The 17,525-nt window shown below is 43.9% G+C and overlaps 1 protein-coding gene across 2 annotated transcripts in view; it reads left to right on the top strand.

Annotated features, from left to right (window-relative positions):
- LOC126283975 (glucose dehydrogenase [FAD, quinone]) overlaps positions 1-17,525 on the top strand; it is a 96,362-nt gene that overhangs the window by 67,406 nt on the left and 11,431 nt on the right. Inside the window, exons 3-6 of one of the 2 annotated variants that reach the window (XM_049982435.1) lie at positions 824-1,012; positions 5,669-5,911; positions 7,283-7,519; positions 14,210-14,431. In XM_049982435.1, coding sequence (XP_049838392.1) covers positions 824-1,012; positions 5,669-5,911; positions 7,283-7,519; positions 14,210-14,431 — 891 coding nt within the window. The remainder of the gene's footprint in view (positions 1-823; positions 1,013-5,668; positions 5,912-7,282; positions 7,520-14,209; positions 14,432-17,525) is intronic. The other variant, XM_049982436.1, reaches the window with a different exon arrangement.

The following is a 17,525-nucleotide window of genomic DNA, read 5'->3' as shown; positions in this document are numbered from 1 at the left end:
ACCGCCATTTGACAGTTTTAGTGTTTATCTAAGTACAATCCATGTTTCAGACTTTTATGCCATTTTCAAATATTTGATTTTACGTCTTTAACATATATTGCAGGACACTTTACATGTTGTCAGGCTCTAAGTTTGCCATAAATTGAGAAATATATTGGCTCCCCACGAAATGCCACATCAAAGATCATCAAATAATTGTGAGAGTACATCGTGTCCAACGATTATTTACTGATATACTCAAATGTATTGGCTCCCCACAGAATACCAGATGTAACATCACTATAAGCAAATCGGCTTCAGTAAATCACCAGAAATGTGGTCTCACGATTATTTACTGAACTGTTACGAAATGGTGATTTTACATGTGGCATTTCGTGGGGAGACAATGTATTTCTTATGACTTTGAGCCTGACACCATGTCAAGTGTCCTGCGATATATGTTAAAGACGTTAAATCAAATACTTGAAAATGACGTAAAAGGCCGAAACCTGGGTTGTACTTAAATAAACAATAAAACAGTGAAAGGCGGCGTGACCCTTTAGAAAAGATATATTTTTGTTTGTAAGATTTGTAACATAAACGCCGGAAGTGGTGATCTCTTTCTACTCATTCCCAATATAAACTCTTGTGCTTGACTACCAGCTGGCCTGGTGATTATCTGAAAATGGGCTCCTTGGAGCAGTGAACGAAAATCGCAAGCAGACGTTCGCTGACCCTCTTGCTACTGCCCGCCTCGCCCTATCCCTCCGGCCTCCTCGCTGCTGTTTACCTGTTGGCCGCGCGCCGGCGCCTCTACTGTCGCCCTCGTGCCTTCCCGGTGCAGATCCCCGGCTGGAAGGTGCTGCTGCTGGAGGCCGGAGGGGACGAGAACGAGGTGACGGACGTGCCGTCGCTGGCGGGCTACCTGCAGCTGTCGCAGTTCGACTGGAAGTACAAAACGGCGGCCTCGGGCCACGACTCGCCCTACTGCCTCGCCATGGTCGGCGACCGCTGCAACTGGCCCCGCGGGAAGGTCTGTGAGCGCGCAGCTAGCAGCCGCCGGAACGCCGCGCCACTGCCCCAGGGGGGACACGGTCCCATTTCCCTACTGGCCATACTCACTGACTAGCTACGTGTGCGACACGAATTGTCAAAGCTGTGGCAATTTGTGAGTCCGAAGCAGAGAAGGCGATGGTATACGGTATCAAAGATACCACAAATATCGAATAGCATCGATATTAACACATCGACATTGCGACACTATCATTACCTTCGACCATTATGCTGGATTTTGATATTTTTTTCTATACAGTTTTACTAGGGATTGAATGTAAGTCAAAACGTTGTTGCGATGATGTGTCTGAAGACGCTATTGCCTGCAAGTCCCCTCATCTCTGCTTAAACATAGCCCTCATCCATTTCGATCTGCTTACTGTAGTCAAGCCACGGTCGTCCTGCATTGATGTTGTCGATTTGGGACATAATTTTACACCTAATTTAACGAATATACTAGCGCTATGGTATTTTATATTTGCATCTTATTATTACTTCAAACAAACGCGGTTACGCTGGAATGTGTTCCCGCTATGTGAGTATATGCATGAAGTTTATATTTTCGAAGATCAGATGATGACAGCAAATTCTTGTCGAAACCGCCATCGTGAAATTAATAATATTTAGCGATATTGGCTTCAGAATCAATTTATTTCGAACCAATAAGCGATGTTCTTCCAATAACAATTTTTACACGCGAAACTTCTCTCCATGACAAGAAAAATTATTTATATTCCTGCTCATGTTGTGTGCTATAAATCCATTCCTTCTTTTAGTCAATTTCTATAAACTATTTTCTCTGTAGTGTCTGTAGGGTAGAGCCGTGGTCTAGGACTGCCGGCACGGTACCTCAGTTGCCCTCTGTAATAAAAAAAACTGAGTGGAAGGAACAACCACTGAACTTGAACAGGATGTCTTGCGACGTCCGCAATGACCAAACACATCGATCAATAACAAAAAAATTTAAAAAAATAAATAAAAAAGGGGTAGCGTAGAATATATGAGTCTGGCGACATACCATCTGACTTTCGGAAAAGCATCATCCACACAATTCTGAAGACGGCAAGAGCTGACAAGTGCGAGAATTATCGCACATTCAGCTTAACAGCTCACGGATCGAATCTGCTTACAAGAATAATATACAGAAGAATGGTAAAGAAAATTGAGAATGCACTAGGTGACGATCAGTTTGGCTTTAGGGAAAGTAAAGGCACGAGAGAGGCAATTCTAACGTTACGGCTACTAATGGAAGCAAGGCTAAAGAAAAATCAAGACGCGTTTATAGGATTTGTCGACCTGGAGAAAACGTTCGACAATATAAAATGGTGCAAGATGTTCAAGATTCTGAAGAAAGTAGAGGTAAGCTATAGGGAGAGACGGGTCATGTACAATATGTAGGATATCAATGATACGATTCGCTGATGACATTGCTATCCTTAGTGAAAGTGAAGAAGAATTAAATGATCTGCTGAACGGAATGAACAGTCTAATGAGTACACAGTATGGTTTGAGAATAAATCGGAGAAAGACGAAGGTAATGAGAGGTAGTCGAAATGAGAACAGCGAGAAACTTAACATCAGTATTGATGATCACGAAGTCAATGAAGTTAAGGAATTCTGCTACCTAGGCAGTAAAAATAACCAATGACGGACGGAGTAAGGAGGATATCAAAAGCAGACTCGCTATGGCAAAAAGGCATTTCTGGCCAAGAGAAGTCTACTAATATCAAATACCGGCCTTAATTTGAGGAAGAAATTTCTGAGGGTGTAAGTCTGGAGTACAGCATTGTATGGTAGTGAAACATGGACTGTGGGAATACCGGAACAGAAGAGAATCGAAGCATTTGAGATGTGGTGCTATAGACGAATGTTGAAAATTAGGTGGATTGATAAGGTCAGGAATGAGGAGGTTCTACGCAGAATTGGAGAGGAAAGGAATATGTGGAAAACACTGATAAGGAGAAGGGGCAGGATGATAGGACATCTGCTAAGACATGAGGGAATGACTTCCATGGTACTAGAGGGAGCTGTAGAGGGCAAAAACTGTAGAGGAAGACAGAGATTGGAATACGTCAAGCAAATAATTGAGGACGTAGGTTGCAAGTGCTACTCTGAGATGAAGAGGTTAGCACAGGAAAGGAATTCGTGGCGGTCCGCATCAAACCAGTCAGTAGACTGATGGAAAAAAAAAAAAAAAAACAATTTTTACACGCGAGGTTTCCCGTAACAACAGAAACTGCCGCGCGGGATTAGCCGAGCGGTCTCAGGCGCTGCAGTCATGGACTGTGCGGCTGGTCCCGGCGGAGGTTGGAGTCCTCCCTCGGGCATGCGTCTGTGTGTTTGTCGTTAGAATAATTTAGGTTAAGTAGTGTGTAAGCTTAGGGACTTATGACCTTACCAGTTAAGTCCCATAAGATTTCATACACATTTGAACATTTTGAACAAGAGAAACCTACTTATATTCCTGCTCTTGTTGTGTCCTATAAAGCCATCCCTTCCTTTAGTCAACTTCTGTAAACTACTTCCTCTGTAGTGTCTCCGTTAATATAGGTTTAGCACAATTAAGCAGTTCCGTACATTTTCTTCGAAAGCAATCAAAAGGCAGAAAAGAAATTCTTAATAAAATTTAAACAAATTCCGGGACAAAATTGTGTGCGCAAAGCCAATGGAAAACCTCTCACACGGGAAAAAGAACAGCGTTTTGATAGAAAAAAAATGTTTCTCAAATAAAACAAGCTGTTTTCACATAATGAAGAACCGCTGTGTCGAATATACACATCTAGCATACATATCACTCTAACGATTTATGGAAAACTTACTCCATTTTATGACTGACGTTGCGGCTGCACTCAGAAGCATATTCACTTTGACCATTTGCTATTAAATTTCTGAAGATGCTCGCTTCTGACGGACGAAACAAGCAAAAATAAAAGTGGTACGGACTTGGGGCTGCTGGACAGTCTTATTTACCTAGAAGTTGTTACACTGTTACTTCACGAAAATCGTGACGTCTGTAGTTGGGAGATACCAAAGGACAGTGGCGCATACTTTGCTGCGCCTTTCGCGAATAGTTTGGGGCATTCTGTCGCGTAAAATAAATACACAGCACAGAGAAGCAATGCATACCGAGAAAACGAAACAATATCTTCCCGTAAGCCACCGCGATCATCTCTGTGTGGGAACTGGCGCGTAAGGCAGCCAAGCGATATGAGTACTGAGAATAGAATGTGGGCGTGACCAAAACTAATTCTCTAATTCGTTGTTGCTGTGGTAGCTCTCAGTCGTTACACTGTTGCAAATATAGATGGAGGAGCTGAGAGTGTTTTGAAAGGATATATTGTTTATGACGCCGATAATCAACAACACGTATCCTGAGGCGGCAAAGTCGTGGGACACCTGCTGACATCCTGTCGGACCTCGACGTGACACGGACTCAACAAGTCTCTGGAAGTCCTCTGGAGACATAGAATGCCAGGCTGCCTCCATAATTGCGAAAGTGTTGCCGGTGCAGAATGTTGTGCACGAACTGTACTTCCGACTACGTCCCACAAACGTTCGATGAAATTCATTTCGGGCGGTTTGTGCGGCCAAATCATTCGCTCAAATTGTACACAACGTTCTTCAAATTGTGACCTGCTGAAATGGCGCAGTGTCATCCATAAAAATTCCATCGTTGTTTGGAAACAAATGGTCTCCAACATAACCATGTCCAGTGAATGATCGGTTCAGTTGGACCAAGGGCCCAGTCCATTCCAAGTGAACACAGCCACCACCAGCTTGCACAGTGCCTTGTTGACAACTTCAGATGATGGTGATTAGTGTTTCGCACAACAACAAGGTTATCAGCGCCCTTTCGGTCCGTGGCTTTGTCGGGTCTGTGCTACATCCGAACCCTACCACAAACTGCTTTCGAGTCCGTGTAGGGTATAGTCACGAGCCCGGGAGAGCCGTTGCAGGCCACGTCGTGTTGTTAGCACCGCACTCGCCTCGGTTGTCTGTTGTTATACCCCTCTAACGCCAGTTCTCGCCGCACTGCTCCAACCGATACCTCCGTCATACGTTCCACACTGATTTCTGCGCCAATTTCATGCAACGCTCCTTGTCTGTTAGCATTAACAACTCTAAGGCAAACGCTAGTGCTCTTGGGCGTTAAGTCAAGGCAGTCGGCCACTGCGTTGTCCTTGGTGAGAGGCAATGCCTGAAATGTGTTCTCGCCAAACTCTTGACATTTTAGATGTCAGAATACTGAATTCCCTACTAACGATTTCCAAACTGGAATGTGCCATGCATCTAGCTTCAACTACCATTCCGCATTCAAATTTTTCACATGAATCACCTGAGTACAAATGACAGTTTCGTCAATGCACTCCAATTTATCCTTGTGTACGCCATACTACCGTCATCTATATATGTGCTTATAGCTAATGATTTTTGTCAGCTCAGTGTTCATTTTCGATTTACCTGTTTTTGAGAACTGCGTATCAGTTGTCCACTGCACAAACTGGAGTTTATACCGTCACAGGACGGCCAATCTCTAGCCAGGTACAGTGGATATATTGGCACAATCTGTTCTCGGACAGGAGTGTATTGTGATACGCTGTTGTAGAGATGGAGACTATGCATGCTCTGGCGACAGGTGTTGGGCGGGTCGAGCGTGCTGAACGCGATGATCTACGTGCGGGGCAACCGGCGCGACTACGACCGCTGGGCGCAGCTGGGCAACCCGGGCTGGAGCTACGACGAGGTGCTGCCCTACTTCCGCAAGTCGGAGGACCAGCGCAACCCCTACCTGGCCAGGACGGCCTACCACTCCACAGGGGGGCTGCTCACCGTGCAGGAGGCGCCCTGGCGCTCGCCGCTCGCCGTCGCCTTCGTGCAGGTAGCCAGCCAGCCAGCCAGCCAGCACTCTCTACTCCTCTCCCTGCTCTGCAGTTCACACTTGCATTTTGTAGCAACAACTGCGCAAAGAGCTGTAATTGACCCACTACTGGTTACGTAGCCTGTTGCCAGGTCATCAGATTCATATCTGATCAGAATGATAATAACTGAACACCTGCCCATCAAAGTAATACCAGAACCATAAGCACATAATTGTGAGAATAGATAAATACACAAAAATGAACTTACAAAGACTAAAACTTGGTACATAATATGGCAAAGAATGGAGAAGCCCGAAACAAGAAGTTACAGCCAAAATGTCCGTTGGGCCTCCTACATTCTTCGCCAAGTTTTGACTGTTCGGAGGTACATATGTTTTTTTATCCAATCTGATAATTATGTGTTTGTGGCTCTGGTATTATTTTAATGTATAGCGGTTGAATCATTATCTCTGTGTATTTCTTGTTATTCAAATATGCACCTGAGGATGTGGCTACAAGCCTGGTAACCTGCAGTGCCAAACTAAAACTGGTTCAATATACAGCTGTTTGCGAAGTTTCTGCTACAAGTGCGCTACCACAGCTGCGGACCTCCAGACCTCAGAGTCGTTCGTAATTCACACTTGGTGTTTGGCAGGGGGTGTACGGAACCCCTCTTAGCCTATTTATCGACCGTTCCATTCTCGAAATGCCGATCTCAAAACTAAAAACCTCGACCTTTCCCCTGCGAGCTCTGACTGCTGTTATGTTTCCTCCCCACTATATTTTCTATGTGACAATTCGAATTTAAGTTGGTCCTCATCGTAACCCATAGGTCTGAATCGAAATGCAACTTTTTTTGTTGTTGCCCGTTTTCGCTACCTACATATGTCCTGTCTAAATCATTAAGCAATTCCTTTGGATCTTCTGTTGACTTTGCTAGACGGTAAGCGACATCATCATCTGCAGACAGTCTAATAGCTGTAGATTGTCTCCTATATCCTTTATACTGGGTTTGTCAGAAACAGTCGGAAAAGCTTTTAAGGGTGTTGCAGGGTTGTTAAAAAAATTTCATACGTTGCGCCTTCTTGGCCTGTTTCTCGAGCAAATTCAAACAGCCCGGGGTATTTCACAATATTCGAAGGCAGCATATGCTGTATTGATATCAATGATACAGATCTATAATTCAATGGGTTACTTCTGTGATCTGTTTAATTTTTCAGTATTAAGTTACAGTTGTTTCGTCGAGAGAGTTCTTAACTGAAAGCTTTCCACTTATTAAGTAATGAAATACTTCGCTACACCGAGCGCATCTACACAACCACCTGATCAAAAGTATCCGGAGATCCCAATGTAAAGATGTGCCGTACCGCAGCTCTGCACTTTGCCCACAGGGCGGCCAGCAGCTGGGCTACGAGCACCGCGACTGCAACGGCGAGCGGCAGACGGGCTTCATGATCGCCCAGGGCACCATCCGGCGCGGCTCGCGCTGCTCCACGGCCAAGGCCTTCCTGCGGCCCGTCCGCCTGCGCCACAACCTGCACGTGGCCATGCACGCCCACGCCACCAAGCTGCTGTTCGAGGGCGGCCGCGCCGTCGGCGTCGCGTTCATGCGGGACGGCGTCCAGCAGGTGAGTGAGAGAGAGACAAAGTTACCTACGTTTACATATAGAGGGGGCGAAATAAAACCGGCCTGGAAAATGTTTCATGCACCTCAAGTTAGGCAACCCAACCTACACAATTTCCTTCGACGATCAATTTTATTTCAACACTTCAACGTATATACGATATTGCAGCGCCTGTGTTATTCTGAATTCTGGGTTCGACTCCCGGTTCGGCACAAATTTTCACTGTCGTCATTCCATTATACGGCTGACGGTTGTTCGTATTCGCAACGGCGCATACATTTCATGCGCTTTAACGTATGGTTATTTTAATTACTGGCTTAACAACAATTAATTATTAATGGCTCAATAACATGAAAAAATGAATATTTTTCGCCGTTTCATTTTCCAATGGGATTTGTTTGTTTTGTGGAACGGGGGGGGGGGAGGATATACATGATAATTCAAAAGTATCTCCAGGGTTAGAGAACACGACGTCGCAAAAGCAGTGTTGGCTTCGTTTGTGATGCGCCAAGCATCGATCCACGGGTCCAAGTTGTTGTCCGGGAAGGCGCGGGGGCAGACCGTTACGCGAATCTGGTAACTAGGTTGCCTACCTGCAGGTGCGGACTAATGCGGTGATAAAGGGTTAACAATGAAACTTGAGGGTAGCACAACCTGAAGGTGCTATCTGTAATTGTAGGAATTCTGCTAACCGTTAGAAGGCTTTCCTTTACCAATGCGACACCGATGCGCATACTAACAAGCAACAAACTGCTGTCGGTTCTCTGAAAACTTAACGTGAGACCCTTACGTCCCGTTGGTAGTCAAAGGGATAAGGCGCAAGAAACACTTTTCGGGCGAGTTTTATTTTACTCGTCCCCTACATTAACACTTCAAAAGCGAAATCACGGTATGTAGCGGAGGGTGCTTTGATAGCACCTACATTTGGGAGCGATGCGCACAAAGAACGACCATCGATAGACTTGCCTAACAGTTCCAGTTCCGCTGGTTTTCTCGTCGCCCTAATTTTGCTAGACATACTTCGGAGGGATTAATAGGTTTCCCCGACACTTCTTCCAACATCTTAATATCACTGGCGTTTATTGAACATCTCCGTAATGTATAATTAGGGAAATATGGTTCTTTAAAACCGAAACATGTTTCGGCATCGTCAGTCGGCTCATTTATTTTCTTAGAATAACTTATTGATGTGTATGCGGCTGTTTATCATTTGCGCTGCCAACGGCCTTGCCGCAGTGGCAACACTGGTTCCCGGACTTAAGGGCGTCGCGCTTGGCGGTGAGCGTGAGCCTCCGAAGCCAACTGAGCAACTACTTGACTCAGAAGCAGCGCCTCCCGTCACGGGAAACGGCACGGCTACGTGCCCCTCTATATGCGCACCCAGTGACGTGCTGAGGTTGGTTCAGGACTACTTAAACCTAACTAACCTCAGGACATCACACACATCTATGCCCGAGGCAGGATACGAACCTGCGACCGTAGCGGTCGCGCGGTTCCAGACTGCAGAGCCTAGAACTGCTTGGCCACTCCGGCCGGCCTTCCCAGGCCTGTTCGGACGGAATTATCATTTGCAGCGCATTTGCTCTAGTTGTCATTTTCTGCCGTTTCCACTTATTCGTGGCTCTGTGTGAACTGTACTTTATAACAGGCACTGTGTTACTGTTTATTAGAGGTTCATATCATCCGCCATTGTAGCACAGTGCGTGTTACTGCTGACAGTGACTTTTTGCCAGTAGCGCAGTCGAAGAGTGATGGATTTGTTCGCCTGTTCACGCGCACTACGTTACATTTATTCGTGTTGGCGGTCAAGTGCCAACCCTTACACCAATCACGGATACTCCGCAGGTCGTCCTACGTATCTCTGCAGTCCTCTGACGTTGCTGTAGAAAACGGCATCGCCTGCAAAAACCCTCAAGGTGCTACCCACGTCATAGAGTAAATCATTTACATAAACTGTGTACCTATCACTCTGCCTTGAGTTAGTCCCTCAACGTCATAGTACTGAGTTGTATGTGTTACAAAGTGCTGAATCTAGACACAAATCTATTCTGATAAACGGAAAAACGGGTATTTAGTTCATTAGCCTTTGTCTTGCAAAAGTTGAGCAACCCATCAACTGGGCACCTTTGTCTGCCAAGCTTTGGATTTCAGAAACGATCAGTGCAGTCCGTTTCGGAAAATCTCTATTGATTGTTACATAGATTTTCTTCATCCAAATATGCCATAACACGCGAGCATGAAACGTGTTCCACTACTCTTAAGCAGACTAATAACATCAACACATGCCTACAGTTAGAAGTATCTGTCCGAAGAGTATTTTTAAAAGCTAGAATGACCTTCCTTTTTCTTCTCTTTTTCCAGTCGTTTGGTACTACACGACTTACGGTTCACTGCTGTTAGCAAAGGAGCGAGTTCCTTCCAGCAATCTCTGTAGAATCTCACACGTATCGCATCCGGTGTACACGTCTCTTCGCAAATGAGCGATTTAGTTGAATGTCTATTCACTTATCTCACTGTCTGATATTTCGGCCTTCGTCCGACAGGTGGAAGTATGCTACGACATGGCGCTGTGAAACAATTTCGGAATACTGAATTTAGTATTTCGACCTTCTCTTTCTGCACGCTTCCATTTGGAAGTAAGCAAGGTCACTGAGAGAGTTAATAAATATATGATTTCAATCCGCTTAGTGTATAATGTAGGACCTCAAATAGTTTCACTGTGCTCCGGCTACGCTCATTTCGAGTTAAACTTAGTTATGTCACCTAGACCTTCACTTCGCTTAACCCTGTTATGAAGTTCTCTGTGAGTTCGTAGTAACAATCTCACACGACTACTGCAGCACGCTGGGTCTTTAGCATCCACCACAACTTCGTTCGGCATATACTGGTCTAAGCATAATTGAACGACGTGATCAGGTAAATGATTGGAGTATGCACGTGTCGTATGTGTCGGGACTCCGACTTAATTCTCATAGACGCTGACAACAGAAAACGCCTATTGACTCGCGTAGGACTTGCTGTAATGCTGCACAACTGGAAGCTGACTGCTGTGGCCTACGTATTCTTAATAGTGTTTACTGCCACCGCAGCGAAAGTTACTTTTTCGTAAGGTGGACGGTATCGTTCAAGCACGGTGTTATTTCGTGAAGCGACAACTTTACCGCGTTGTGGAAAGCGTGTCTCAGCCTGAAACAGGTTCCTAACCAGGAGTTTCGTCTCTGTGAACGTTTTCTCTCACTGTTGCGTCATCATCGGCTGTGACGTATATAATGAATCAACTACGAAGCTTCGTGCTCATCAAACCGAGTGAGGTGCCGCAGTGGTTAGCAAAATGGATTGGCAACGTACAAGATGGCGGTTCAAACCCGCCCCCGGTCACAGATTTAGATTTCCCCGTGACTTCCCTAAATCGTTCCAGGGAAATTCCGGGATGTTTCATTTCAAATGGGAACGGCAGATTCCCTTTAACTTCCCTGAAACATTCCAAACTTGTACTCCGAGTCCAATGACATCGATGTCGACGTGACCATAATTTCCTTGTTATGCAACTTCTCGGTGTAACAATTCATTATATACCAAAAACCATATACTCCTTACTCTTCATCACCCATAAAATGAGTACTTTTTCCCGTTCTCTAAGTAGAGCTGTCTGTCCGAGTAATGACCCAGGGTACATTGAGACACTTTTCAGTCCAATACCAGGCGAGCTGATTGGAGTCACACTGAGTTCCAATTCGGATTGAATTAGCAGTGCTGGCGTTTGCCTTACGCCCCGCCTCCTCCCCCCCCCCCCCCCACCCCTCCCGGAACCTTGGTTAGGATCATGGGTCGGGAAATTTTCTTCATATATATTTTTCATTCGCAACTCATAAAGGTACAGCAGGACATTTGTGTTGTGACCCATTGGGGAGGGAGGGACTTTACAGCAAAACACAAGCTGGTAGTTAGGCGGGAGGAGTTCCAGCATATATACGAGTATACAAGGTTTCCGATAGAACGTAGCTCCGGTTATAATGTCCCACTGGTAAAAGTTCCACATCTCTGGCCACCCACCGCAAGGTTTTGACACGTAGACGCCAGTTTTTAAAAGGTAGAGGAACTGGAAACAATGTCCTACGTATTTCCAACAGATAGTCCCTTTGATACTTATCCACAGTTCCCTGTGTCTTACTTGAATAGAACTTGGCTTCTACAAGAGCTAGAATTGAAGCAAAATGTGGAGGTATGATTGTCACTAGTTTATATCTACACTGAGATTTAATGCGGTAGTCATGTTTGGAATACATTTGAGCAGTACGTTCCTCGGAAACAGGTGAATGGTTATGTATTATACGGCACTATCCCTCCTTGCCCTTCCTAGCTTCCTTCAACCCACCTTTGTGTAGATAATAAATTTCTGGTCAGCGTCTCATGGCTAATACTTACTCATTTATTTTGTTAAATAATAGCGTAACAATTCATTAGTCTGCATTATGATATAAATCAAATCCCTCAGGTGGCCTCGGCATGACTGACTACTGCTGTGCGTTCGGGAGTTCTGCCAGCTAAGTCAGTTGTCGAAATACTGTGCGTAAAGTGGAAACGAGACCTCGGAAAAACACGTGACAGCGCACCATTAAGACACAAATCGATAATCGCGAATCCTAGAATCAATCCTATGCAAAGGAACGGAAGAATTTCATCCCTATTCTAGTGTAACGTAAGCACAAGACCTGTCTCCAATGATGTCGTGGCTACTTTTCCTCTTTTCCTAGCTTTTGAATCCAGAGTCGAAGAGTTCGAGTTCAGACATGAAATCTTTTATTCAGAGACTCTTATATGGGACTACTCTCTGGCAACATAGCTCTAGTGTGATGGGAATTCCTTTTCTGAATAATGTTATAACTGCCCACTGGTACTGAATATTGAACCTACGCTCCAAGGTCACGACAATGGAAAATTTAATGATGGAAGATCAATATTTCACTCCATTATACGGCTAGATCGAGAAACGTCCCAGGATTATATGTACTGCTTAGAATGTGTCTGAATACGTGGCATTGCGAGTGAGTGAGTAAAGAAGAGTATTTGTCTTACAGATGGTTGTGCTGTTGCAGAAATCAGAGCCAATTAAAAAAAAAATGTTGGAATGTTTCGACATGCAGCTGCGTCTCAGAACAGACCTACCCTGCTCGTCTGACATTACAAACGTGTTTTCTTGACATCTAAAACATAACTATAAGCTTGAAAGAAGAAGACATGACGCACTGAAGTTTCAGTATGACTTTACTTAATGCGACGACTAGTTGCCGTAGCATGTGGTCAGCGTGATGGAGCCATACTAGGTGCCATGAAAAAAAAAAAATACGCCGTGTGTGACACTTTTCAGTTTACAATAAAGAGCTCAATTAAGAAAAAATTAAAAATGCATTTGTAAACTGCAAGTCTACGTGTGGTGCACGCGCCGTACAACCAACTGTTGTACGCGTAACTCGGACAAAGGCTTTGTCTGTAAACTTTAGAAGTGTCCCATACTGTGAAAACACACGCACATAAACAACTGCGTGCAATGTTTAGTTATTCATGACATATGATTACAGCGGTTTCCCAAAGCTACCCAGTATGAATCAGTTAAGCTGACCTCATGACAGCGTCGCTGAATTGAGTGAACTCCTATGGCAGCTTCCTGCTCTTCTTGTATTCATTTCTCAAATACTTACAGCATATAAGCGCCACACGCACGAAATATTTAGTCCGATACATTTGTGTATAATTATTACTACATGTTGCATACATTACAAAAACTATTAGAAAATTTTCTTATTTAAATAAGTTACTAATGAGATACCGTATCACAATGTGGCAGTATGTACTACAATTGCAAAGCTCACTTGTTCCACGCCACAATGGAACACAGATATAACTACAGTAAAGTAATCAGACGTGACAGTGCAACTATTGAAGAGCCCAGCGAATTTGTGTTTGTGGAAGGGAGGTCATTTTGAACGTCTGGGATATTACTGTAGTGGCTACGTTTGTAAGCAGAAGTGTGAGACTGTTGACGGAAGTCCTCTGGTATCTAGTTACTACAGTTCATACGCATTGCAGGAGAACCCAGCACAAAGAATGATAGTTCAGGATTGGTATACAAGTCACGTGTAACATTATGTGCACCATGATAACGTCGATCTTACAGGGAAAGGACATGAAGAAGGAAGATGAAATCAGATTGAAGGTAAGGAATTCCAGGAAGATTACCAACGGGTGAAAACGAAAACGAGTGGAGGCAGGTGGATGAGGTGATGGGAAGAGAATCACAGTTGAGGGGATGCTACAGATGTCTGAGACAAAGTTCACTGTGTTCTTTTTATTCGCTGTGGTCAGTGGGTGTGGGTTGGTCAAGAAATACTTCTACTGTACCCGGCAGTATTGTCATAGACAAGCTGAATTATTATGATATTAGAGATCTAGCTGGTAATTGGTTTTGACCTTTCTAACTGAAAGAATACAGTGCATTGCTTTCAGAAACTCAGGAAGTACACACTTGAAATAACAACTTGACAATAAGGAATAATCACTAAAGGTGTACCACGGGGATCGATATTGGGTCTGCTCTTGTTATTTATAAATGAGCTTGCATCTGAGGCAGACTCCGAGTCGCGCAGTGTTCGGAGCGCGCTCCGCCTCTGACGTGGAGCTGCCCTGTGTCCGCAGGCGGTGCGGGCGAAGCGCGAGGTGGTGCTGTCCGCGGGCGCCATCAACAGCCCGCAGCTGCTGATGCTGTCGGGCGTGGGGCCGGCGGAGCACCTGCAGGAGATGGGCATCCCCGTGGTACGCGACCTCAAGGTGGGCCACAACCTGCAGGACCACGTGGGCCTCGGCGGGCTCACCTTCGTCGTCGACAAGCCCGTCACCTTCACCAGGGCCCGCTTCCAGGTGCGTGCGTGCTAAACAACGCCACCGCTCTACGGGACACGTGGGCAGGACTTGTCTGTATCATCCACTAACCGAAAACCAAAAACTAAGAAAAAAACTAAAAAATCTCCTCCAACTATCCGTCACGCTACTGACGGCAAAATGTCTACTTATTTGGACTTACGCTCCATTACGTAAAAAGAACAGCCGTCTTTGGATTTGTACCGAGACCCTGCACTTCACTCTATGGGGTAAAGCACGTAGCAACGTCGCATTACCCACAAGATGTCAAATTAAATACCTCTCTGCGTCTAGTTTCCAAACTTATTTTACTTGGCTACCAGTTTTCACGTTTTACTACGCCATCTTTCGGCCCCTGACAGACGTGTAGGCAGTTATACAGTCGGCAGATGATCACTATAGCAAGCAGAAATCCACTAATACCAGTTTTGCTGGCCTCTGTTTTGTCAGATCCGATGAAGAATCTTCCTAAACGTCGGTCAGGCGCCGGAAGATGGCGTAGTAAAACGTAGAAACTGGTAGCCAAGTTTGGAAACTAGACGGCAGAAACGTATTTAATTTGACATCTTGTATCGATGAGCGTCATTACAGATGTGCCATTTCGGAGCTTAACTGCAGGGCGCAGATAAAAAAAAAAAAACCTGATAATGTCAGATCAGCATAGCGGACATTGAAATGCTCCTGCTCCCTAATATTATGTATTTAATTTGATAATTAAGTTTTGTATTTCGCTTTTTCTCAATGCTCGATACGAATATTTGTAAGAATTTTTTTCAGTACAAAACGTTTCGTTGAAAAATTTATGCTAATTTCCTTCAGTTGGAGGTTTGTAGGTTTCCGTAGTAGTTGATCAATTTAACATTTCTTTTTTCGCTGCCGAAAGTAATTGGAGCACTCACTTGGAAATTTGATGCATTCTTACGACATTACAAATAGATTTCTCCTACCTAATATCGTGTTTCAGAATTCGTCGTTTATTTGTAGCTTCTTCTCCGTTAGATAACTTTTTACTAACAATTGCCGGTCGAAGGCGCCGTCACTTATAGAACATCTTAAGTGCTATTAAAAACGATAATTTAAGGAGTTTACATAAAAGACTTGCAGAAAATCTTTTAAGCGTGACAAGACGAACAGCAGAAAGCATAAAAAAATTTCGGAATTATTTTTGTGATATATAGATTCTTGGTGTGTCAGATATTATACGATGATATTTTTAATAATCAGTGCTACGATATGCAAAATTTGAACACAATTAAATTAACATTTCATTTGCAGTGACAGTTCAAGTCATGAATCCTATTTAATCTATACAAAATACAATATCCGATATCGTACTTAAAGCTAGTAATTACCTTATATTTACTTTATGAACAATTTTTTTTACTTTATTTTTAAGTCTTAAGCAAGAAATTCTATGAAAGTATTTTATATAGTGCTTCAAATGTCGTTAAACAAAACTTAGTATAAATTGAAAATCAACAAATGACCATGAATATATAACAACGTAAAAAATTTCAATGTATCGTGATGTCCAATAACCAGGTGTGTTGTGTACTAAAAAGGCGAGTCTCTGGCTGTTACACTAGAACGGTGAATCGAGCATTTTTCAGGTAAACAGAGATCGGAATTCGACCATTGCGGAGTTTGTGGTCAGAAGAGAGCAACTTGTTGGTGGAGAGAACACAAAAATGTGTACACTTAGCCTAACGTGCCTCAGTTAGTGTCTATTAAGCTAAGGACAACAATTATTCCTTAAATTAGCTTGAAATTTTTATTTAGTTAAGCCGCACAATGAGTAGTACATAAACTTTAATGCCTATCTTAACCTCATTTCGCCAGACTAGATTTTTACGTGACTTGCGCTGGTAGTACGATACCTTCATTAATCTGTGAAGATAATAAGTTGCGCTACAGAGCGAGACAGTCGGCGTGCAGCACAGTAGTGTGCAGTATGGGCAATAATGGCAACGTGCTTCAGTTTTTGTTGAGCACGAATGAGTTTATATTGTAAAGCGTAACGGTATATTAAGACACTGATGAAAACCAAAATGGAAATAAACTTTTAAACATTATAGTTTTTTCATATACTTTAAGGTAAATGTGTGAAACATCTCAAGTTGGTGTGTTAAAACGATTACCGCGGCCTCATAAACTCTTGGTACCAGCTCTTCACAGGTGCCAGCTACCGTGCGCTCGTCGATGGTTGGCTGCCGATTCGTGATCATAGCTATCATAGCTGCACAATGATGCGTTTCCGACCTTGTCCTGCAGACCTACCTCTCTTGTACTTCCCCTACACTGCGCTGTTCTTATTATCAGATTTTTGTGCAATCCGTGAAAATTCCACCACAAGGCCATTACGGGGAATATGTAGATGTTTTGTGCGGCCTGATGCTGAACTTACAACACCGAATTGCTGTCAGCAGCCGTTCTTTGACGGAGCAAAGCTAACTGAAGGCGGGCCAAAGCCACAAGTTAGTCAGCGAGGAGAGACAATACACACTTTAAAAATAGTCGCAATAGGTGAATAAGCACAGCGCGCTTGTAATGTGATAATTTTTGTCTTACACACTACGTAAATAACGCACCAGGCTAGTAGTAACTGCGACTGGAAAACTTTGACTGTAGGTGGAGACTAGTGTGGAAAAATATTTTGAAACTATTCGAGAACAGCGAGCGCGACGGAATAATGAGACGTATTACATATATTCGCATATTATTTAAAAATATTTAGATGGTGGCAGTTAGCAAGACACAGAGCCGTGCAACTCATTAAGACGAGAACGAAAAGAATACTTGTAATAAAGCTAATAAACAGAATTCAAAATTTTTAGTTGATACATTACGGCCACGACCCAATTGTTCTCTATGAGCTTAGCTCTTGGTCTGCTGTCACGTATCCAAACGTACAGGGTGCCACGCTTTAGTCACGCCGGTGAATTTTTCTGTCATTTATCGCATCGCTCAGCTCTAGCAACCATCTGTTAAATCGAGAAGTGCCAATTGAGCATTGTGATTCGGAGTCGATGGATGGGTAATTGCGTTCACAGCCGAAATGAAGGCAGCGGCGTATCGCCTGCAGTTGTACGATGCC

This window comes from Schistocerca gregaria, chromosome 8 (genome assembly GCF_023897955.1).
Source record: "Schistocerca gregaria isolate iqSchGreg1 chromosome 8, iqSchGreg1.2, whole genome shotgun sequence".
In the NCBI taxonomy this organism is placed as follows: domain Eukaryota; kingdom Metazoa; phylum Arthropoda; class Insecta; order Orthoptera; family Acrididae; genus Schistocerca; species Schistocerca gregaria.
The sequence above is the reverse complement of the archived record's forward strand: the minus strand, read 5'-3'. Positions and strand labels throughout refer to the sequence as shown.